This window comes from Sceloporus occidentalis, unplaced genomic scaffold (assembly GCF_023333645.1).
Source record: "Sceloporus occidentalis isolate IW3139 unplaced genomic scaffold, rSceOcc1.0.p SCAF_2, whole genome shotgun sequence".
Lineage (NCBI taxonomy): Eukaryota > Metazoa > Chordata > Lepidosauria > Squamata > Phrynosomatidae > Sceloporus > Sceloporus occidentalis.
Genome location: NW_028316982.1, coordinates 221078384 through 221100247, shown reverse-complemented (window position 1 = coordinate 221100247; position 21864 = coordinate 221078384). Strand labels below are relative to the sequence as shown.

General features: G+C 43.0%; 1 protein-coding gene across 1 annotated transcript; it reads right to left on the bottom strand.

The window, feature by feature from the left end:
* Positions 1 to 5216: 5216 nt before the first annotated feature.
* TIMMDC1 (translocase of inner mitochondrial membrane domain containing 1) lies at positions 5217 to 21230 on the bottom strand. Its single transcript, XM_089512230.1, has 7 exons — positions 21084 to 21230; positions 17003 to 17168; positions 16092 to 16180; positions 11053 to 11120; positions 9890 to 9968; positions 7585 to 7695; positions 5217 to 5747 (listed from the first exon to the last, which is right to left on the bottom strand). The coding sequence occupies exons 1-7, from the start codon at positions 21194 to 21196 to the stop codon at positions 5618 to 5620; spliced, it is 756 nt and encodes a 251-aa protein (XP_089368356.1). The 5' UTR covers positions 21197 to 21230; the 3' UTR covers positions 5217 to 5617.
* Between the last annotated feature and the right edge of the window lie 634 nt (positions 21231 to 21864).

Sequence of the window (21864 nt, the reverse complement as noted above, 5' to 3'; positions counted from 1 at the left end):
TTTCAAGCTGGTTGGAAATTGCCCTTCCCTAAGCGATGTGTTAATTATGCGGTGCAACAAAGTAGTTACTACCGTACCCCCCTGAGCCGCTAGCCATGAGGGGCAGGGATCGAGAGAGCAAGTTGTTTTCCTAACACTTCTAAGGATCTTGTCCACATCCTCGGTATTTACAGACTCAAAGTGATCCAGAATAACCAAGTCCACGGAAGCTCTCGATGCCTCTACTCTGGGTTCTGTATCAATACTAGCATCGAGACCTTCCCTTATCCGAGAGGTTTTATCCGCGAAGAAGTTGTTAAATTGGTCACAGCAGGCCTTAGATCAGGGGTAGGCAACCTTTTTGAGCCGGGGGCCGGGTTTCTGGCCCTCAGACAACTGGGGGGCCAAAGCCGGGGGGGTGGAGCTTCCACCCTCCGGGGGCGGTGCCACACACTGGGGGTGGAGCTTCCACCCTCCAGGGGTGGGGCCAGTGCTGGAGGCCTCGCCCTCTTTCCGGGCCCCTAACGGGCCCCAGGCCCTGTCAGGGGCCCGCAAAAAAGCCAACGGCGGGCACCAGCACTAGAGGCCTGGCCCTCTTTGCCAGACCTGCCACCCCCCATCTCACATTCATTCTCTTTTCTTCCTCCCTTTTCCTTCTTCCATCTCCTTTTCTCATTCTCCCACTTCCTTCCCTCACTCCCACTCTTTTTCCTTCCATCTGTCTCTCTCTTCCTCCCTTTTCCTTATTCTTCCCTTTCTATTTCCCTTTCACCTTCTTACTACCCTTCCATGCCTTTCTTCCTCCATTTCCTTTATTCCCCCTCTCTCACTCTCCCTTTTACTCTTTCTTTCTTTCCTTCCATTCATCTTTCTTCCTTTATTTCCCCTTTCTTCCTTCCCTCCATTCCACCTCTTCCTTTATTTCCCTCTCCCTTTCTCTTCCCCTTTCCTTCTTCCTTCCCTCCCTCCTGTCTTCCTAGCTCCCTTCCCTTCTCCCCATCTCACCCTCCACACCTCTTTCCTTCCTTCCTTCCTTCTTTCCCTTCCTGCTGGAGGCAGAGGTCCATCCCTTCTTCCTTCCCATCTCCCCTTCTCTTCCTCCTTCCTTCCTTCCCTATGTCTCCCTTCACATCCCCCTTTCCCTCATGTCTGTCTTCCTCCCTCCCTTCCCCATCTCTCCCTCCACACATATTTCAATCCCTCTTGCCTTCATTTCCCCCTTCCTTTCTTCTTTCTTCCTGGCTCTCTTCTCTTCATCTCTGCCTCCACACAGCTCTTTCTTTCTTTCCATCCCTTCCACTCTCTCTCCTTCCTTTCATCTCTTTCCTTCTTTCCACCCATCTTTCTCTTCCTTTTCCTTCCCCCTCCCTTTCTCATTCTCCCCTTTCCCTTTCTCTCCCTCCACCTCTGTTCCTTCCTTTCTTTCCTTCCATCTGTCTTTCTCTTCCTCCCTTTTCCTTATTCTTCCCTTTCTATTTCCCTTTCACCTTCTTACTACCCTTCCATGCCTTTCTTCCTCCATTTCCTTTATTCCCCCTCTCTCACTCTCCCTTTTACTCTTTCTTTCTTTCCTTCCATTCATCTTTCTTCCTTTATTTCCCCTTTCTTCCTTCCCTCCATTCCACCTCTTCCTTTATTTCCCTCTCCCTTTCTCTTCCCCTTTCCTTCTTCCTTCCCTCCCTCCTGTCTTCCTAGCTCCCTTCCCTTCTCCCCATCTCTCCCTCCACACCTCTTTCCTTCCTTCCTTCCTTCTTTCCCTTCCTGCTGGAGGCAGAGGTCCATCCCTTCTTCCTTCCCATCTCCCCTTCTCTTTCTCCTTCCTTCCTTCCCTATGTCTCCCTTCACATCCCCCTTTCCCTCATGTCTGTCTTCCTCCCTCCCTTCCCCATCTCTCCCTCCACACATCTTTCAATCCTTCTCGCCTTCATTTCCCCCTTCCTTTCTTCTTTCTTCCTGGCTCTCTTCTCTTCATCTCTACCTCCACACAGCCTTCTTTCTTTCTTTCTTTCTTTCTTTCTTTCTTTCTTTCTTTCTTTCCATCCCTTCCACTCTGTCTCCTTTTCATCTCTTTCCTTCTTTCCACCCATCTCTCTCTTCCTTTTCCTTCCCCCTCCCTTTCTCATTCTCCCCTTTCCCTTTCTCTCCCTCCCTCCACCTCTCTTCCTTCCTTTCTTTCCTTCCATCCGTCTCTCTCTTCCTTTTCCTCCCACCCTTCCTTTCTCATTCTCATTCTCCCTTCTCCCCATCTCTCCCTCCACACCTCTTTCTTTCCTTCCCTCCTTTCCACTCTCCTTCCTTCCATCTCTTCTTCTTTCCCTATCTTTCTCCCTTTCTTTCTCTCCCTTCCACTCTCTCTCCTTCCTTCCTTCCTATCCTCACTTCCCTCACCTGCTGGAGGCAGAGGTCCAGGAAGGAGGAGGCCAGCGGCTCCCCAAAGGCCCCGCCCGCTCGTGTGAGAGACCTTTGGCCTCTCGCGCGAGCGAGCGGCGCCTTCAGCCTCTCGTGCGAGCGGCCGCTTGCGTGACAGGGAGGAGGCCAGCGGCCCCCCCAAAGGCCCCACCCGCTCGCGCAAGAGGGAGGAGGCTGGTGCCCCCCAAGGGCCTGGTGCTGCCGCCGATTGTCGCTGCGGCAGCAGCACCGGCCGCGGGCCAGTCCCCTGGCCTTGGCGGGCTGCATGTGGCCCGCGGGCCAGGGGTTGCCGACCCTGCCTTAGATGGTACAAGAAATCTAACAATATAATAATATGTGGTTATGATTAGTAGTAATTACACTTAGTTAAAATTTAGTAAGACCTGTAATGGCAGAATAATACAGGCTGAGTATCCCTTATCTGAAATGCTTAAGACCAGAAATGTTTTGGATTTTAGATTTTGGAATATTTGCACATACATAATGAAATGTCTTGGAGATGGGACCCAGGTCTAAATACAACATTCATAAGAAATAGTTAACCTGTATGTTTATATCTAGCACACCTCTGACTTCTGAATGAGATTCCTTGTTGCAATGTCCAAAGGAAGGCACACTTTCCCAACACTTTCCCATTTTACCTCCTGTGATTGTCAGTAACACATATTGTAATTTCATCCAGCAGGCCTTTCCAAACTAACCTCCCCTCCCCGAGCACAATGCAGCTTATTTCCTCCTATTTATAGAGTCCTTCTTAGCTTTCCCCCCAACTTTGTTGATCTTATCATCACACTGTTTTTATATTGTAAATAATTTAATTTAGTTTTATAATCAGGGATGGGCGGTTGGGCGGGGAGATTAATTTTAACTAGACTTGATATGTAATACCTTGTTTTTAGATGTTGTAACCCGCCTTGATTCCCCGTGAAAAGGCGGGCTATAATATTATCATCATCATCATCATCATCATCATCATCATCATCATCATCATCATCTGTGGTGGGGGACCTTCCAATAAGTGATACTTTCCCCCCTCAATGACATTATGGGAACTGCATTTCAACAGACCAGACTGTTTGAAGCAGCCCAGAGTATTCCTACAAACTTTCTAAATTATATATCCCATACTTTTTGAACAAAATGTATTCTAACATCTTATCTCCCATTTTCACATTATTCTTTTTGACTACTGTATAATAAACTGCATTCAAGAAAAAACTGTAATTATGCTGAGACAGAAATATACTTAATTAGCTTCTTCTAGCAAATCTTCTTACAAATGTATGCCTTCGCTTCAGCCTAAGGCAAAGGAGGTTATGTTTTGTTTTTTCATACTTATAGAAAATGTAACGTATGCGTATGCCTTTCGCTCTCTTCAGTAAAATATATGCAAGTATTCTGCTTAATACCTCAGCCCAAGTAATAAGTTAACTGCTTTGAATTTAACATTTTTATTTTGGATTAGCATTTTCTTCCTCAATTGTATTAAACACTGACTTTTATTCTCATTTTCCTGTGTATAAAAAATAGTGAATTAGGGCAGCTGAGACATGAAGAATGGCTCAGAAGCTTAATAAGCACTCCTTTGCTCCTTAGCCTTATTTGTGTCAAATAGATCATTTGACTCATTCACCATATACACAAAGATCAGTTTTGAATACAAAAAGGAAACCTTTTCGGTCTTCCAAGGAAGAGTTTATCACCATGGTAGGTGGCAACAATCAGGGACTGGGGACAGTTAGACAGTGGGGAAGCACACATATACTTAGGAGTATGTATACGAGACTGCCTGGATACTCTCTACGCTATTGGTATCCCGCATGGAGGAAAAGGAAAAGCAGTATTTTATTTGAACACTTGCATGCAATGGCACTGAACAGTAGATAGCAGAGATCCAGCATGCTTCAGCCATCTTATGCAATGGACAGTATCCTAGATACATCCCTTGACTTAGGCACTAGTTGTTTGTTAACTGACTACAGCTCATGGCGATTCTGTAGATGAGACTTCTCCAAGACTCTCTGTCAGGTCCGTGGCCTCCCTGACTGAATCCATTCCTCTGGCACATGGTCTCCCCTGCTTTTGGATGCCCTTTACCTTACCCAGAATTATTGTTTTTTCCAGTGATTCATGATGTAGCCAAAATATTGGCTTCCAGGGGAATTTGGCCTTGACCTGTTCAGTAACCCATTGGTTCTTAGTCACTTGCATATCTATTTATGGAAATATAAATCTTCATATGACTCCCAAGAATCCTTACAATGCCAAGTCCCTCTCCAATTGTTATGCATCAGTACTGACACAATATCTCAACTTTACCACTTCTCTATACCAAAAACCATGTTTTAAGTTGTATTAATTTTAAAAAAATGATATGTTTTTTCTGTATAGTCATGTTACTTTTTTATGAGATTTGTTTGAAAATAAAGAATTTGTTTTAAAACGAATCTATGTAATATACATTAAGAAAAGGAAATAGATACATCTGCATAAGCTGTCCTGTTGTATGTCTTCAGGTTATGGCGACCCTAAGTGGACCCTATCATGGGGTTTTCTTTGCTGAATTTATTCAGAGGGAGTTTGTCTTTGCCTTCCTGTGAGGCTGAGAGAGTGTGACTTGCCCAAGGTTACCCAGTAGGTTCCCATGACAAAGTAGGGATTGGAACCCTGGTCTCCCAGTGTCCTAGTACAACACTCAAACCATTACACCATGTTTACTCTCAAGCTGTTCTACTCATGTTTTTAATTACTTTGCTATAAGACTGGCATTTCTTTGGACAGTGCTTATTTAGTCACAGTTATGTCTTATAAAAAAATATGCCAGATACTTACTAGTTACATTATTTTATTCACCCTGCTTTGAAATTTCAAATAATTATTTTTACAGTATTTTTCTGTCAGAAGTTTCCTCACTGATCCACAGACATACTTCTGATGACCTCTTCCATTTTTATAGCTGATCCTGTCAAAGAACATTCTGTACCTTTCTGTGTACTTTATTTCATTTTGCACATTCATGAAAGCTTCTTCGTGTCCAGCAAAAATGCAGGTACTTCTCCACTTAAGATGAATTTCCAATTCTGTTACTTTATCTGACTAAACAGAGCAGTTCATCTCCTGAAGGTTTTTGTGTTCTAGACACCAAAGCACCAGAAAGACTTTTGTACTAGTTGCCTTGACAGAATTTGATTGGAATTCAGTGTCCAGCACTAAGACAGTTGATGTCCACTCATGACTCAGGATTTTGGGGAAAATTCTGTAATCCTTGCATCTTTATAGCACTGTTCTCCTCAGCTCCTTCTTGAAAGGCATCAACTCTTTCTTCTGAAATGCTTTCAGTGATTTTAAGACTGGTCCCCCTAAAACAAGAAAAGGAATTGAAAACATCAGTAATTTAAAAAGACCCTAGAAGATTGAACATTTCAGTTTACCAGGATATTCCATTAAAAAACTGTCATACTTAAAAAGTTGCAGATAGAGAACCACTAATCAGCTCATTAAAAATGCAATTCTGGAAGAATTTTACAAATACCATGGACAATCAAGATAAGCAAATGTAAGAGCAAAGAAAGAGCAAATCAAAAAGTCAAAAATAACTGAAACTGAGGTGGTTGTACTCCGGACATGTGGAAAAACATGACTCACTGGAAAAGCTAAAGAGAGCAAGAAAAGAGGAAGACCTCTATAGCAAAAAGAGGAAATTCATATTACATATGAATTTAAGTCAATCAATGAAACCACAGCCCTAAGTTAGAAAAACCTTTGAGTAGGACTGTTAGTAACAGGATCTATGCAGTTCTCTCATTTGTATGGCAACAGTAAGTCAAAGCCAATTTGACAGCACATGATAAAAGGGAACCTCTGGACCTCCAGAGTATTTTGGACTACAGCTCACACAATCATTTACTAGTAATTGCCCTAGGTGGCCAGATGGGAGTTGAAGTTCACACATCTGGAGGACCAAAGATTCCATACTCCTGCTTAAAACAAACACAAGAGGTAAGTTCAATCCTAGCCAAGGGGGCTCAAGCTCAACTCAGGCTTGCATCCTTCCGAGGTCGCTAAAATGAGTACCCAGATTGTTGTAGGCAATTAGCTTACAGTTGTAAACCGCTTAGACACTGCTATCTCAGTATGAAGCAGTATATAAATGAAGCTGTTTTTAAAGAAAAGCAATTATCTCACAGATAGTGCTAAAACTTACTGTGCAAACTTACTCTGCACACTTACTGTGAATGGGTCAATGGGACTTGAGTAATCTAAGTCAGAGGAGGGCAAAATGTGGCTCTCCACATATGAACAGTAAACCCTAGCACCCCTAGGCAGCACAGCCAATGATAAGAATGGCTGAAAGTTGCATTCCAACAAAATCTGAAAAGCCACATTTACTCACTTCTGAACTGCAGAAAGCAGACATCTTTACTTAAATCTTATTTTGATGACCTCTCCTATCAGTTGGACATGAACGCGTTTTCTGGGAGAGTGTGTGTAAATTATGAAGTGCTTTAAACAACCTAAATAGGTATGAAGTGTGAGTGTGCATATAAAATGCATATAGCACTCCAAAAACATCCCTATCTATTCATTTGATGAAAAAGACCCCAGAAAAGTTTACATTGCAAAAGTTTTAAAGTACTGTAGAACTAGAATTTGTTTTTTGGAGAGGGGGTTGCATTTCACTTTAATATAATTACAAACACAGCTCCAGAGATGCTTAGGTCTCATAGATCTTGGAATGAGCTCAGAATGTACCTACTGCAGCTTTTCTTCATCTCTTTAACATGCAGCCATGTGTCATTTGGTTGCAGAGAGCCTTGATTCTATTTCCACAGTGGACATTCAGTTGCTTATGGGAAGCCAAGATGCTGGGCATTAATGCAACAGCAACCTCCTAATACTACCTCAGTAACGTATATAAGGTAGGCATACTATTTCTGATTCCAGAGATTAGTAGTCATTGATAGTTTTTCCCGTCAATTAAGCAAATATTCCAGAAAATTCAAAACTGGAAATGCTATTTCAAAACCAACAAAAAATGTAGGCTCCACATCTAGAGAATAGCATCACATCACTAGAGAAAACAAGAATCCTAGAGACAAAGAGATGGAGATTGAGATGTCCTTTTTCTTTGTGTTAAATAAATGCATGATAGCTCAATGCCACACCTAACAAAACAGAACAGCACCAGTTCCTTACCATTCTGCCAGCTTCTGTTCATATAGCTCCTTTTGCTTCCGTTTTTTTCTCTCAAGCAAAGTTTCGCCAGCAAGATTTTGCACTGCCATCAGTAACCCTCCTGCAGGGATACTGTAAGAAGATACCACAGGAAATAAATGCAGCCATGTAGAACACTTAAAAGTATCATGAACAATGAGAGAGTCAGTCACATAACACCCCACTATTCCTTACATCGTATTTCTTTCCCCAATCCACTTCCACTTAAAAAAAAAGTTGCAAAATAGAGCTCACTTCTATAGCAAAATATACGCTAACCCAAATATTCACTCCCCCAGTATAACTCATCAGTCAACATACTTCAAAACAATCAAAGTAGTACTAGCAGAACCAAGTGTCCTGGTCTGGAAATTGAATCCAAAATGCTTCACCCAGTTATTCTGTTCCCACCATTAAAGAATCTGACTCTTTGTTGACATACTGGCCTCGCTACACCAGGGCTCTTTGGACATGCAAGTCCAATAAAAGTGTGGAAAGAAAATAAGACAGTTCCTTGATTTACACATCATGAAGTTTGTGTGTTCCCTAGGCTCACTACCCCTGCATCTAGCATCTGAGTCTTGCTGGATTTAGAAAACTTTGTTTCAGAGGATTCACATTGTCTTGAGGGAGTGGATTCCTATATAGAAGGTTTCCCTCACTATTTCAAGAGTGGGGTTTTGGAGGGGGTGGGTGGGGGTGAGCAATGGAAGCTGCCGGGCAGGTGACTGGGGAAAAGTAGTAGGCTGTGGGCCAGGGGATAATGCACTGTAAACTAGACATGATTCCCTCCTGAATATAACCACTGATAAACATTTAAGAAGTAACTTGAAAGTAAGTGTAATGTAGTGATTTGAGTGCAGGATGAGGGCTCCAGGAGACAAGGGATTGAATCTTTGCTCAGCCATGAAAACCTACTTGGTAACCTTGGGCCAATCACACACACACAGCCTAAGGGGAAGGCAAACCTCCTTTGAATATATCTTCCCAAGAAAACCAAGAAAATATAGGGCTTTCAAAAGTTGGATTTGGAGGCACTTAACAATGAACAAAATGGCATCAACAGCATGTCAGACTGATGAACTGACGGATAACAAAAAGACAATCCAGAGTGAAGTCGAAGGCTTTCAGGGCTGGCATCCATAGTTTTTAGTGGGTTTTTTGGGCTATGTGCCCATGTTCTAGAAGAGTTTAGTCCTGGCGTTTCGCCAGCATTGGTGGCTGGCATCTTCAGAGAATGCTGGTATGGAAGTGAGTAAGGTATATATATATTTATACTGTGTGACTAGGTTAAGATGAGTGAGTTCTATGTTAGTCTCTGAATTGTTCAGTTGTTGAATGGCAAGGCCTAAGGGTGGAAGGATATGCAAAGAGGATTTGTGTCTGTTTAATTAGAGATTCATTGTCTGCTGGGAAAACCCCTGATCCTGTGTGGTTCTCATTTGCATTTTGCGGGGTCTTAATTTTGGTGTTTTTCAGGATTGGCAGCCAAACATGAATCAAGGAACATGAGAGACACTGCAGACTGAGGCCCAGTATAGACCGCCAGTTTGTGGTGGCCTGGGATCAATACTAGGGTTCCAGAACACGCAGCATCCGCACATTCCAGAACCCTAGCACGTATGGATGGCGCCATCTTTACGTGGCGCTGTCCATACAGGGTGTGCATGCATGATGCAAGTGCAGTGCCGGGTCCGCACTTCTGGGCGCCACGATTGCATCATGGATGCATCACAATGCGCCAATGGTGCACTGATGACGGTGTTCGTGCGTGCCAAGAAGAACCCGGTTTTTCCGGATTCTTTTTGGTCCAGAGGGATGCCACGCGGTTTGGCTGCTGCAGCATCCCTCCGAAGGAATACTAGGTACATTCAGCCCACCTTTTTGGGGTGGTATGTACCACTCCTGAGTCAAACAGAAAAATCAGCAGTAACAGAATATGTTATAAACTATCCTGGACATAAAATGCTGTTTGAAAACACAGAAATTCTGGACCATGCCAACAACTATCAGATCAGAATGCACAGGGAAGCCACTGAAATCCACAAGCACCTGGACAACTTCAACAGGAAAGAAGCAACTCTTAAAGTAAATAAAGTTTGGTTGCAAGTCCTGAAAAAACACCAAAATTAAGACCCAGCAAAATGCAAATGAGAATCACCCAGTGTCAGGGTTTTTCCTAGCAGACAATGGTTAGGCTGACATCTGAAAACAATCATATATAGTAAAATATGGTGATTCTGCTTCCTGGTGCATTTTTACATGCATGCACTTGTGAGCAACTTACCCCAACAATGCTCCAAAAATGCTTCCGCCGACCAAACCTCTCAAGCCCAAGTGCATTCTGAACAAGCCTCCTGTACAAACTAGAAACCAAACAAAACCAACAACAGATCATTCAAGGCAGTTGCAAGGCTCATATATAGTATGTAGAAATGGCTATTCTCTCATTCCTAATTCTGTTAAATTAGAAGCAGAAGTAAGGCTTGAATACTGGCTGTTTATAAACTGTAAGTGGTTTCAATCAAGTAAAGGAATGGGTCTCATGGGGATTCTAAAAAAGGAAAAATACATTGTTGTTCTTCCCAATCTCTTACCAAAGGGAGATTATTTTCCAAATTCTTACCAAAATTACCAAAGGAAATATTTGGTATCTTTTGAAAAACAAGTGAAAAGAATATGGGGCACACTCCTTCATTTTGTCAGCTATTAGACTTTTTCTACAGGATCTTTTGTGGACATTTGACCAGGACAGTTTTAGGTCAGAAGACTGAAGCAGCATCAAATCAACCAGTCTACACTGAAAACCTGGAGTAGGAATAGACTTTTGAAGCCTGTTTAAATACAACATTTCATGCCTGTATCCACAAAAATATAAATCATAATCCACTTATGTTTCACATCAAGCATACAAACATTTTCTCTCAAGATGAAAGTCATTAGCAAGCAAAATTTGACAATTAAGGCACAACAGAGAAAATATTATCTTTTTGCTAGTTTACTAGTGCTCTATTACTTTATAAGAAGGTTGACAGTGCAGTCTATGTATTTCTATATAACAGTAAATTCCAGTGAACAAAGTGAAGCTTTATGGACAAGTAAATTGAACTGAGACTGCAGCCTTAGTTATTTATTAATCCTTTAATTTCATAATCCTTATTTTTTTTAAAAAATCACCCAAGAAACACTAAGGAGTGCACAATGTTAACACTGTGATCATAAGCACAGATTGGGAGGTGAGCTTCTGAAATGAGCAGGACAGTAACAAGAATTCCAAATATATATTTTAAATAACGATGAATGTTACTACATAATACATCTTCAGAGCTGGGTAGTGAAACACGGCAATGAAGGAAGCATCTGGACTTACGAATCTATTACTTAATCAATGCATCACTAAGAGAGAGAGAGAGAGAGAAAATGAGAGAAAACTAAAAAGTAGAGCCTCACCTCCTGCAATGGCAAAGTGGCTGAGGGCATTTTTATCACGGTATGCACTGAGCCCAGTACTCACTGTGCTGCAGGGGAGGAAGAAAACAAGAAGTAAGAAAACTGGTAAATTTGGGGAGTGCCACCAGACCCAAATTTTTGAAGACCAACTGCTGGCCAGTTAAGTCCTGACTATAAACCTATAATCTTCCCACATGACAAGAATATTCAGAACCATTTCACATGCAATGTTTCCACATGACAATATTCACATATCACATTTTTTTTAAAGATGTACTTTCCAATCCACGTCATATAGCAAAATAAATATATGAACTATACTCTACACGTGTCATGGCCAGCCAAGAGCAGGATGAGGAGGAGGAGGCCGTGGCTCCTCAAATGCAAGAGGAGACTGAGACTATACCAGGTCCCAGTCCTGCCCTGCCAGACTCCAGCCCTGATCTCCCAGCCCCAGGGGTTGAGGCTCACCCAGGTCCTAGCTCTGTGGGGTTCCCTCCTGAGGCTCAGCAGCCTAGTGTTGCCCCTGTGGAAGAACCAAGCATGGAGGTCCCTTCCTTTAGGCAAGGAGAGCTGAGAGTTCTTGCATGCACCGATCCAAGAGGCTTGCAGAGAGGCAATCTGCAGATAAGCCACAGCTGACACAAGGGAGGGTGTCTCTCACTTAAGCAGCTGGAGAACGCCGACCCCTTTGCCAGAGATTATTGCAGAATCCTTCATTGTGATTGCTGTCAGCACTGGCTCCTTGTTTCCTGAACCCTTGTCTTGAACCTACGACTTTGGAACGAACTGGACTACTGCTACCTTCTGGCTGCCTTGACCTTGGACCAAACTGACTTCCATGACCTCTGGTATCCTGACCTTGGCTTTGTTTGTGCCTTGCTCCTCTTGGACTATAGAAAGGTCTGTAGACTGTTTCCCAACTGCCTAGTTAGCTTTCTTGCTGAGCCATCACTATCAGTGTTTGTGTGTGCTGGCCACAGTCCAGGACAACACGTAAGAGAACTTTTTCCTCTGTCTTTGTGGATATCATCCACATGGAGAAATGGTCACAAACAAAGCAGCTTTTAGCGTGGATGATGGTGACTCTATTTACATATACTTGAGGAAACTTCAGTTATACAAGATTATGATTTTTAATTATGAAGGATTTTTTTCAGTCATAGAATCATAGAGTTGGAAGAGACCACAGGGACCATCCAGTCCAACCCCCTGCCATGCAGGAAATCACAATCAAAGCATCCCTTACAGATGGCCATCCAGCCTCTGTTTAAAAACCTTCAAAGGAGATGCCACCACTATCAAACAGCTCTTACTGTCAATCTAGCTCCTAATGTTGAGGTCTTTTTTCCTGTAGCTTGCATCCATTGTTCCGTGTTCTAGTCTCTGGAGCAGCATAAAACAAGCTTGCTCCATCTTCAATGCAACACCCTTCCAATACTTCAACAGGGTTATCAAACCACCTCTTAACCGTTTCTTCTCCAGGCTAAACATACCCAGCTCCCTAAGTCTTTCCTCATAAGGCATGGTTTCTAGACCCTTTTTGGTGGCCCTCCGCTGGACACGCTTCAACTTGTCATCATCCTTCTTGAACTGTGGTGCCCAGAATTGGGTATTTTAACAGATATTTATTTATCTATTTAAATATTTGAAAGGATGTCATACTGAAGATGGAGCAAGTTTGTTTTCTCCAGCTCCAGAGAATAGGAGCAATGGATGCAAACTACAGGAAAAGTGATTCCACCTCAGCATTAGGAAGAACTTCCTAACAATAAAAGCTGTTTGACAGTGGAATACACTGCCTTGGAGTATGGTGGAGTCTCCTTCTTTTGAGGTTTTTAAATAGAGGCTGGAAGGCCATATGTTGGAGATGTTTTGACTATGATTTCCTGCATGAAAGGGGTTTGGACTGGATGGCCCTTGAGGCCTCTTCCAACTCTATGATTCAATCAATCAATATTTATTTTTCATTTTAAATAATATCACCTCTTCTGAAAGAAGGGCAACTGCACAAAACGTTAATTTACATATAATATGAATGTAAAGCATGTTTCTAAAACCAAAATTTATTGGGTAAAAACTCCAGTTCCTGTACTTTAAAACACTGGAAGCTACATTTTCATGCCTATTTTGGCTACTGCAACCAATTATTGATAAATTCTTTGTGAAAAGTCTTTCCCCATGAGTCTCTGAAATCAGAATCCTGCTGGAGGAATGCTAACAGCGTGTAACTGAATGACTCACTGCAGCTTTAAAAATAATTTTGAAAAGATGTTCAACTATATGGATTAGGGACCCTCATTACTCATAGTCCCTCCACTACAAGGAAGAATCTTCTGCCTTATTAACATTTTGCAATTCTACCACAATAAGATGCTACTTATGTATCTGCATTAATAACTGCTGATTACTAAGTTCCATTTTGTCTCTGGGACAGAGGAACCTTTGTTTGCCTCTCAAACTTATTTTAAACTTCCAGAAGGACTAAATCTGTCTGCCGTTAATATACTATATACTGAGGATTATGTCGATTATGCTATCCACTTACTTTCAAAGACAGTAATTATGAACATAAATATAAATATTTACTATTATGAATATAAATACTCCAACACATAAAAGCCTACTTCTGTATCTTAAACTGACCGTATCTCAAACTCCACAAAACACAGAAGGATAACAGTACAATCTTAAATATATTTCCTCAGATGTCAGTTCCTATTGTGTTCAGTGGCGCTTATTCCTATATTAAGGTGTAAAGGATTGTATCCTATCACAGTTTGCATTTAACCACTGAATACAATCCACTGAATGAAATATATTAATAGCTATTGATTAAAGATCCCATATTACACTTGAAGGAGATTCTGGGTGAATAGTAACAGCTATGTGTGTGATATTTCAGAACTCATAAATTATTAGGTTTCTGTCTATCTCTTGAATATTCCCATTTGCTGATCTGCAATAATAATAATAATAATAATAATTTATATTCCGCTTAATCACTTGGAATCCAAACAGATTACAACAATAAAACAAGATACAGTTAAAAATTCTAAAAAAAACCAAACCTATCCCTCTCCCCCAGTATAAAAACATTGGCCCGTTACAAACGGGCCTTTGCGGCGCCCCCGTCACGTGCTAGGGGTTGGCTGAGGACCTAGCTTCCACACCGGCCTCACCCCTAGCACGTGACGGGGGCGTAAAAATGGCGGCGCCCTATACACACAGGCAACACCATTTTTACATGCCGGACGCATAGCGTCTCCACGTCGCACCCCGGATATGACGCCACGAGTGCGCGAGTAGCGCCTCGCGGCATCCCATCTTGGGCGCAAGAAGAAGCACCATTTTGGTGCTTCTTTTTGCTCCGCGAGGGAGCCGTGCGGTTTGGCTGCTGCAACTCCCTCGCGGAGCAGCCGGCAGTGGCGTGAGACCACCCATTTTGGGCGGTCTGTAATGCGCCATAGTAATACTAAAAGGAGATTAAACCAGAAGGACATTAAAACAATAGTATAAAATAACAGTTAAAATAAGTAGGAGATTTGTAGGAAGTTTATAGTGGGGGTCCAGATGGGATGGAAATGAGGATGGAGAAAAGTGGAGGGGGTGGGGAGGCAGGTAAATGGAGGTGGTCTAGTCTGGAAAGGCCTGCCAGAAGACAACCATCTTAATAGCCTTCTTAAAGGTTTCCAAGGTGGTAATCTGACAGATCTCGTCCAGCAGGTCATTCCAGAGTCTAGGATCAGCTGCTGAAAAGGATTGCTGGGTCACTGCCAAGAGTATAGTCCTCTTTGGTTGAAGCAGATTCTTCCCAGGAGAATGAAGAGTGCAGGAAGGATGATATGCGAGAAGTCAGGACCCAACCCATGTAGGGCTTAAAAGGTTAACACCAACACTTTGTATCTTGCCCGGAAACTAACAAGCAGCCAATGAAGGAATTTTAAAACTGGTGTAATGTGGGCAATTCTACATGCGCCAGTAACCAGTCTGGCTGCCATATTCTGTACCAATTGAAGTTTCCGAACTTGACACAGGGTAGCCCCATGTAGAGCACCTTACAAAAGTCGAGCCGAGTGCATGTAGTACTGTTTCAAGGTCTTCCCACTCCAGGAAGGGGCTCTGTTGGCATATCAGCCGAAGCTGAAAGCAAGTGCTCCTGACCATCACATCCACCTGGGCCGTCAGATGGAGAGACGAGTCTAGGAGCACCCCCAGACCACGAACAGAGTCCTTCAGGGGAAGTGTGACCCCGTCCAAAACTGGCTGGCATAACTCCATTCCCAGATTGGGAGTCTCTATTACTAGTACCTCCGTCTTACCTGGATTCAATTTGAGTTTGTTTTCCCACATCCAGTCCATTACTGCATTAAGACAGGCATTCAGAGGAGAGATGCCCTCCTTAGTCACTGCAGCAGTCTGAGACATAGAGAAATATAGCTGGGTGTCATCAGCATACTGATAACACCCCGCCCCATGTCTCCAGATGATCTCACCTAGTGGCTTCATGTAAATGTTGAAAACCATTGGGGACAGAATCGTGCTATGTTACAGAAGGAGTATCAACATTCTAAGGGGGGAAAGCACAGTTCTCAAAATATGGATCCCATTCCTGTGAGGGAAAGAAAATGTCTGTACCACCAAGGATGTTAAAAGTGGCAGAAGAAGGGGGCTCAAAGACAATCCTGCTTAAAAGTCATTTTGTACCAAAACACACTGCAGAAATAACCCAATCTGACACCTCTTTAACTGTCCTGGCTCAGTGCTAGGGAATTCTGGGAATTGTAGTTTTGTGAGATAGCCTTCTGTGTCAGAGAGGTCTGCTGCCATAACAAACTACAATTCCTGGGATTCCCTAGCACTGAGCCAAGGCAGTTTCAGCAGTGTCAAACTGGATAATTTTGCAGTGAGTTCTGGACCCTTGTCTTGCAAGTAGCTGCTTATATGAGTGACTGTTCTAGAATTACTGTCTTTCTTTAACATATCTGTGGAATATTCCACTTCAGCTATGTTCTACAGTTAACAACAGGCATACTTACTTAAATACTGCCACAAAGGCAGCAACTCTCCAGCTCCAACGCCAGCCGTAACGGATAAAGCCCCTGACTGCAGCACGATGAGCAGATTGCTGTGGAGAAAATGAGGAAGTATAATTTGTTGGGCTGCAACACAGACTTTTATGATGTTCACAGTGACATTCTATATGCTCCAAACATTAATCAGATGTTGTGTATCAGGGATGAAAATCATGCAGGCCTTCAGATGTGGTAAAACCCCAGCTCCCAAAGATCCTAGGCAGCATAGCTAATAATGAGGGAGATGTAATTCAACATCTTCTGGAGGGCTGCACAATTCTCACTCCTGTGTTACATAGAGTTAAATAATTTACATAGGCATAGAAAACAGCCACCTTGAACAGGCCCAGAACCTACCTTTTCATACATTTGTATGCTTTGCAGAAGTAACTGTTTGTACACTCCACCTGAGTTTTTACTGACAGAGTGGATTAGACTCTTAGAAAGAGAACAATTAAGTGTTATCAGGACTAAATACCAGTTCATACATGCATGCACATAACCTGTTCTTTCATTAACTGAAAGGGGGGGGGGGTTTGGGGTATCGAATGGTTTATAATTGTTAAATTTTATTCTTATGATATTTTATTGTTATCCTTCTGTTGTAATCTCCCTTGATTCCTTTGGGGAAAGGCAGAATATAAATACGTTGTTGTTGTTGTTATGCTGAGTATGCAAACTCATACTTCCAGTAAAAAAAAAATTATCTGAAACAACATGAAAGCACTGTCTGTGAAGCTTGATCTGGAATGGTTCTTTTTCACATGAAAGCTATATAGCAAACTGACTCTAATAAAAACAAAAAAAGGCAGGGGGGAACAGTCTACAAAATAAGATCCAATGCGTGCTCTACCGTGAGAGATATTGGTCCATACCACAGCATCCAGGCGATTATGGTAGATTTCTCCTTCACTCTGTTCAATATACCGTTTCTTGGCATAAATAAAACCAGGTATACCTCCATAGATCAAACCAACAATACCTCCTGAAAAACTTGCTTTCACTATATTAACAGTTTCTTCAGGGTATCGATTAAGTTCACTGCAAAAGAAAATGCTAAATTAAAATTCAATCTGTCCAGCATGAAGGCATTTCTTACAGCATTAAATGGAGTGACATTCTGAGTAGTGGATAAGCATAAAGATTAAGTTCTTAAAATGTTGAGTAAGAAAATGATTTTCAGTGACCGGATGGTAAATCTGAGCAATGTTGCTTATGAAAAGTGTACCAATCAATGGCTGCATTCACACAAAGCACTAAACTGTGTGTCGTCATTATACCAAAAAACTTGAGTATCAGTTCCCTTATCTGGCCGAGACTTCCTGAAGTTCATGAAAATGAGACCGGAAACTCTCTATTTTTTTTTTTTTAAAACTGTGGTTGAACACTGCATCTTCAACAATCACATTCATTACATCATGTGTGGCCCTGCAGACAATATGACGAATAGTCAGCTTTCCTGCCAACACTGAAGGTGTGGAGGTGGTAGGACCCCTTCAGCAAATGTCTGAGAATCTCCTCCCCCCCCCCCCCCCCCATTCAAAGACTAGAAAGAAGGCTTGGGATTGTTGGAGAGTTGTGTGACCAACAAACCCAAACTGGCAGGCAGGCAGGCAGAGGACACGTTGGTTACTGCAACCTAAAGTTCATACAATCATAGAATATTAGTTGGAAGAGACCGCAAGGGCCATTCAGTCTAACCCCCTACGATGCAGGAACTCTCAACCAAAGCATCCCTGACAGATGGCCATCCAGCCTGTTTGAGGACCTCCAAGGAAGGAGACTCCACTACACTCCGAGGGAGTGTGTTCCACTGTCAAACAGCCCTTACTGTCAGGAAGTTCTTCCTAATGTTGAGGAGGAATCTCTTTTCCTGGAGCTTGCATCCATTGCTCCAGGTCCTAGTCTCTGGAGCAGCAGAAAACAAGCTTGCTCCCTCCTCAATATGACATCCCTTCAAGTATTTAAACAGGGCTATCATCATCACCTTTTAAACGTCTCTTCTCCAGGCTAAACATCCCCAGCTCCCTGAGTCGTTCCTCATAGGACATGGTTTCCAGACCCTTCACCATTTTAGTCACCCTCCTTTGGACACACTTGTTTCTCAACATCCTTTTGAAATTGTGGTGCCCAGAACCGGACACAATATTCCAGGTGGGGCCTGACCAAAGCAGAATATATTGGCACTATTCCATCCCTTGTTCTAGACACTATACTTCTATTGATGCAGCCTAAAATCGCACTGGCCTTTTTAGCTGCCGCATCACACTTTTGACTCATGGTCTACTTGGACTCCCAGATCCCTTTCACATGTAGTCTCCTTAAGCCAGGTGTCCCCCATCCTATATCTCTGCATTTCATTTTTCCGCCCTAAATGCAGTACCTTACAATTCTCCATGTTGAAATTACTTTTGTTAGCTTTGGCCCAGCTTTTTAATCTATTAAAGGTCATTTTGAATTTTGATCCTGTCCTCTAAGGTATTAGCTACTCTTCCTAGTTTGGTGTCATCTGCAAACTTGATAAGTATGACCCCAATTGTGTCATCCAAGTCATTGATAAAGATGTTGAATAGCACTGGGCCCAGGACAGAGCCCTGTAGGACCCCACTGGTCACTTCTCTCCAGGATCAAGAGGAGCCATTGCTGACTACCCTTTGGGTTCGGCCAGTCAACCAATTACAAATCCATGTAACAGTTACTTTGTCCAGCCCACATTTCACTAGCTTGTTTGCAAGAATGTCATGTGCCTTTGGGCAGAGGTGCCCAATAGGGGTGCTTTAAATGGCTGCTACCTGAGGAAGCTCCATGTTCTTCTAAGGGGGTGTAAACAGTTTTGGGGTAGAGACCAGTAATTCTAGTCCAATACACACTGCAGAAAAAATCCAGTTTGAGACTGCTTTAACTGCCCTGGATCAATGCTAGTGAATCCTGGAATTTGTAGTTTATTGTGGCACCAGAACTCTGACAGAGGTTAGTCTCACAAAACTACAGTTCCCAGAACCCACGAACATTAAGCCAAGGCAGTTAAACTGATCTCAAATGGGCTTATTTCTGCAATGCATTTTGGACCTATCATGGCGCAGTGGTTTGAGCATTAAGAGTACAAGTCTGGTAACCAGGTTTCAAATCCACATTCAGCCAGGGAAACCCACTCAGTGACCTTGGTCAAGTCACAGTCTCTCAACCTTAGAGGAAGGCAAAGGCAAAGCCTTTCTGAACAAATCTTGCCAAAACAAAGTGTGTAATGGGTTCTCCTTAGGGTCACCGTAAGTCAGAAACAACTTGAAAGTACACAACAATAACCACAATTGCTACCCCAAATGGCTAAACTCTGGTATTATGTCTCAGATCAGAAAAACTAAAGTTAAACTCAGCTATGGCGTATTGAATTAAACACTTTAAAACCATGGTTTATGAAACTGGACTTCTTTCAGTGAACTAAAATTAAATAAGTACTATTTAAGATTTGATTAACAGATGCCTCTCATCACAATACACTGCATGAATAATCCAGTTTGAAACCACTGTAACTGTCCTGACTCAGTGCTAATTCTAGGACATTTAGCCTTCTCTGTCAGAGAGCTCTGGTGCCACAATAAACTACAACTTCCCTAATTCCCCAGCACTGAGCCAGGGCAGTTAAAACAGTCTCAAAACTGGATTATTTCTAGTGTGTTTTGGACCTATACTTGAAAAGAAAAAGTCAGCATATGCGCTCCAGTCTCTGTCACGTAATGCTAAATGTAAAAGTTATATGTTAAGCCTGAATGGTGTCCCGTCAATCATCCATCCACCCGTTTGATTTATATCTTGCCTTTCTTCCTTATGCAGGATCCAAAGCAGCCTACAGCGTTTTTAAAAGTTGCAACCAATAGCAACTCTTTATTTCAGAATAAACGCTAGGAGTCTTGAAGCTAAAGTAGGAGCCTCTTATTTCAGGACCTCACCTCAGCTCCATATCTTACCACCTCTATACATACTTTTGAAATCTAGTTGGCCCTCCACTTTGTGGCTTTGACTTCTGTGGGTTTAACTATCTGCAGGTTTGAATAATACGTTCTCTCTAGGAAACTCTAGGTCCTCCGATGCAACTCTGCCAGAAGCTGGCCATGGAGCTGTCCTGGAGGACCTAGACATTCCTAGCGAAAACACTTCTCTGGGCATCTGTAGCTCCTCCAGCATGAGCTTATGGTCAGTTTAGGGCAGATGTTGGCCACAGAGTTGCAATGGAGGATCTAGAGATTCCTAAAGAGGCGTTCTCTCCGGTCAAAAGAATAGTGGGGGTTTTATGTGCAGCTTTCCCACATTCATGGGGGCCCTTCATGCCAAATCCCAGGGAATCTGGTGGCGTCACTTTATTGTTCACTCTCTATTTTAAGATTCACCGGAAAGGGACAGCATTCTTATTTAGGGTTGTCTGCCTTGTTTTATTGAACGTTAACATGTACTAATACGTATTGTATTTAATTGTGTTTTGCAGAATGTTTGTTTTATCTACTTTAATTGATTGTACGTACAGCGCTATAATAGCAATAATAGAGGGAACTCCTTTTGCCCCTTCTGTAGCTGCTCCCCTAAACAGTGTGCTTCTACACAGGAAAACTAATGGAGTCTGACACCACTTGAGCTCCCTTGGCTCCATCCTACAGAATACTGGGACTTGTAGTTCTGTGAGCACGGGGACCACGGGTCCTCCTTTCCCAGGACATGTCCTGGGAGGAATTCCAAGACGTCCTCCATTTTGAGCAAGACTAAGAAGCAGGGATGTACTTTTCTATAAGGGTGACTGGGCATGCCCTCCATTTCTGCCTTCCGTCCAGGAGGAATTCCAAGACGTCCTCCATTTTGAGCAGCAGGGCGAAGGATCTGTAGTTCCCCCCAAGGTCCTCAGCCCTGAGCGCCTCTCTAGGCCTGGGTCTCCTCTCTCTCTCTCTCTCTTTCTCTGCCCGGACTCACTCGCGGCGGAAGAGCTCGCTCAGTCGCCCCCAGCCCGAGTCCGGGGGCTCCGGCCTTTCCGCCAGCCAAGGCCCCAGCGCTGGAGAAGCAGCCGAGAGCGACCCCGGCTCCATGGCCACGGAGGGAGGGCACCAATTAGCCACTTCCGGTCCCCTTCTCCCGGGCCGGAAGTGGATCCGATAAGCGAGCTCCGCCCTGTCGGCGCGGAGGACGCATTGCAACACCTGTCCCATTTTGTCATATAGTGCTGCTAGTCCACTTGAACAGCTCTGGCTGCCTCCTGTTGCATTCTGGGATTTGCAGTTTAAGGGAGGGGCGTTGAGAATTCTCAGCCAGAGAGCTCTTAGGCCTCGCTGGACTACAAACCCCGAAGTGCAACAGGAGGAATAGTGGAATAGCATCCCTGTAAGAGTGTAGTGCGGTTTCATTCTTAGGAAGATTAAGAGAGAGAGAGAGAGGAGTGTCTGGACCATACCAAGTGGCACCCTAAAGAGGTAGCTCCTGGTGTCACTTCCCCATTGACTTCCTCCCATTTCACACCATACAGAATCCCTAGTATAGCATCATGTAGCTGTATCGAGCATTTTGATTATTCATTTAGCACACATTTCTCAAGTTTGGTCTGAATCAATACAAAATATGAAAGTATGGGAAGGGTTTGTCAGGGAATGAACTATTAAGGGAAGGTAAATTCAAGTTGTTGTTATTAATGTACATTCGTTGTCTTTCATGCAAAGAAAATGAATGTACATTGCAAATAAAATTTCCTACTGGGCAAAAG

What these genes read in the sequence shown, in the direction of transcription:
- TIMMDC1 (XM_089512230.1), bottom strand. Translation starts at nt 21,196, where the DNA reads ATGGAGCCGGGGTCGCTCTCGGCTGCTTCTCCAGCGCTGGGGCCTTGG. An exon ending in AGCGAGCTCTTCCGCCGCGA is followed by an intron (nt 17,169 to 21,083) that starts GTGAGTCCGGGC and finishes TTTCTTTTGCAG; the next exon opens with TGAACTTAATCGATACCCTG. An exon ending in CCACTTTGCCATTGCAGGAG is followed by an intron (nt 9,969 to 11,052) that starts GTGAGGCTCTAC and finishes TTTGGTTTCTAG; the next exon opens with TTTGTACAGGAGGCTTGTTC.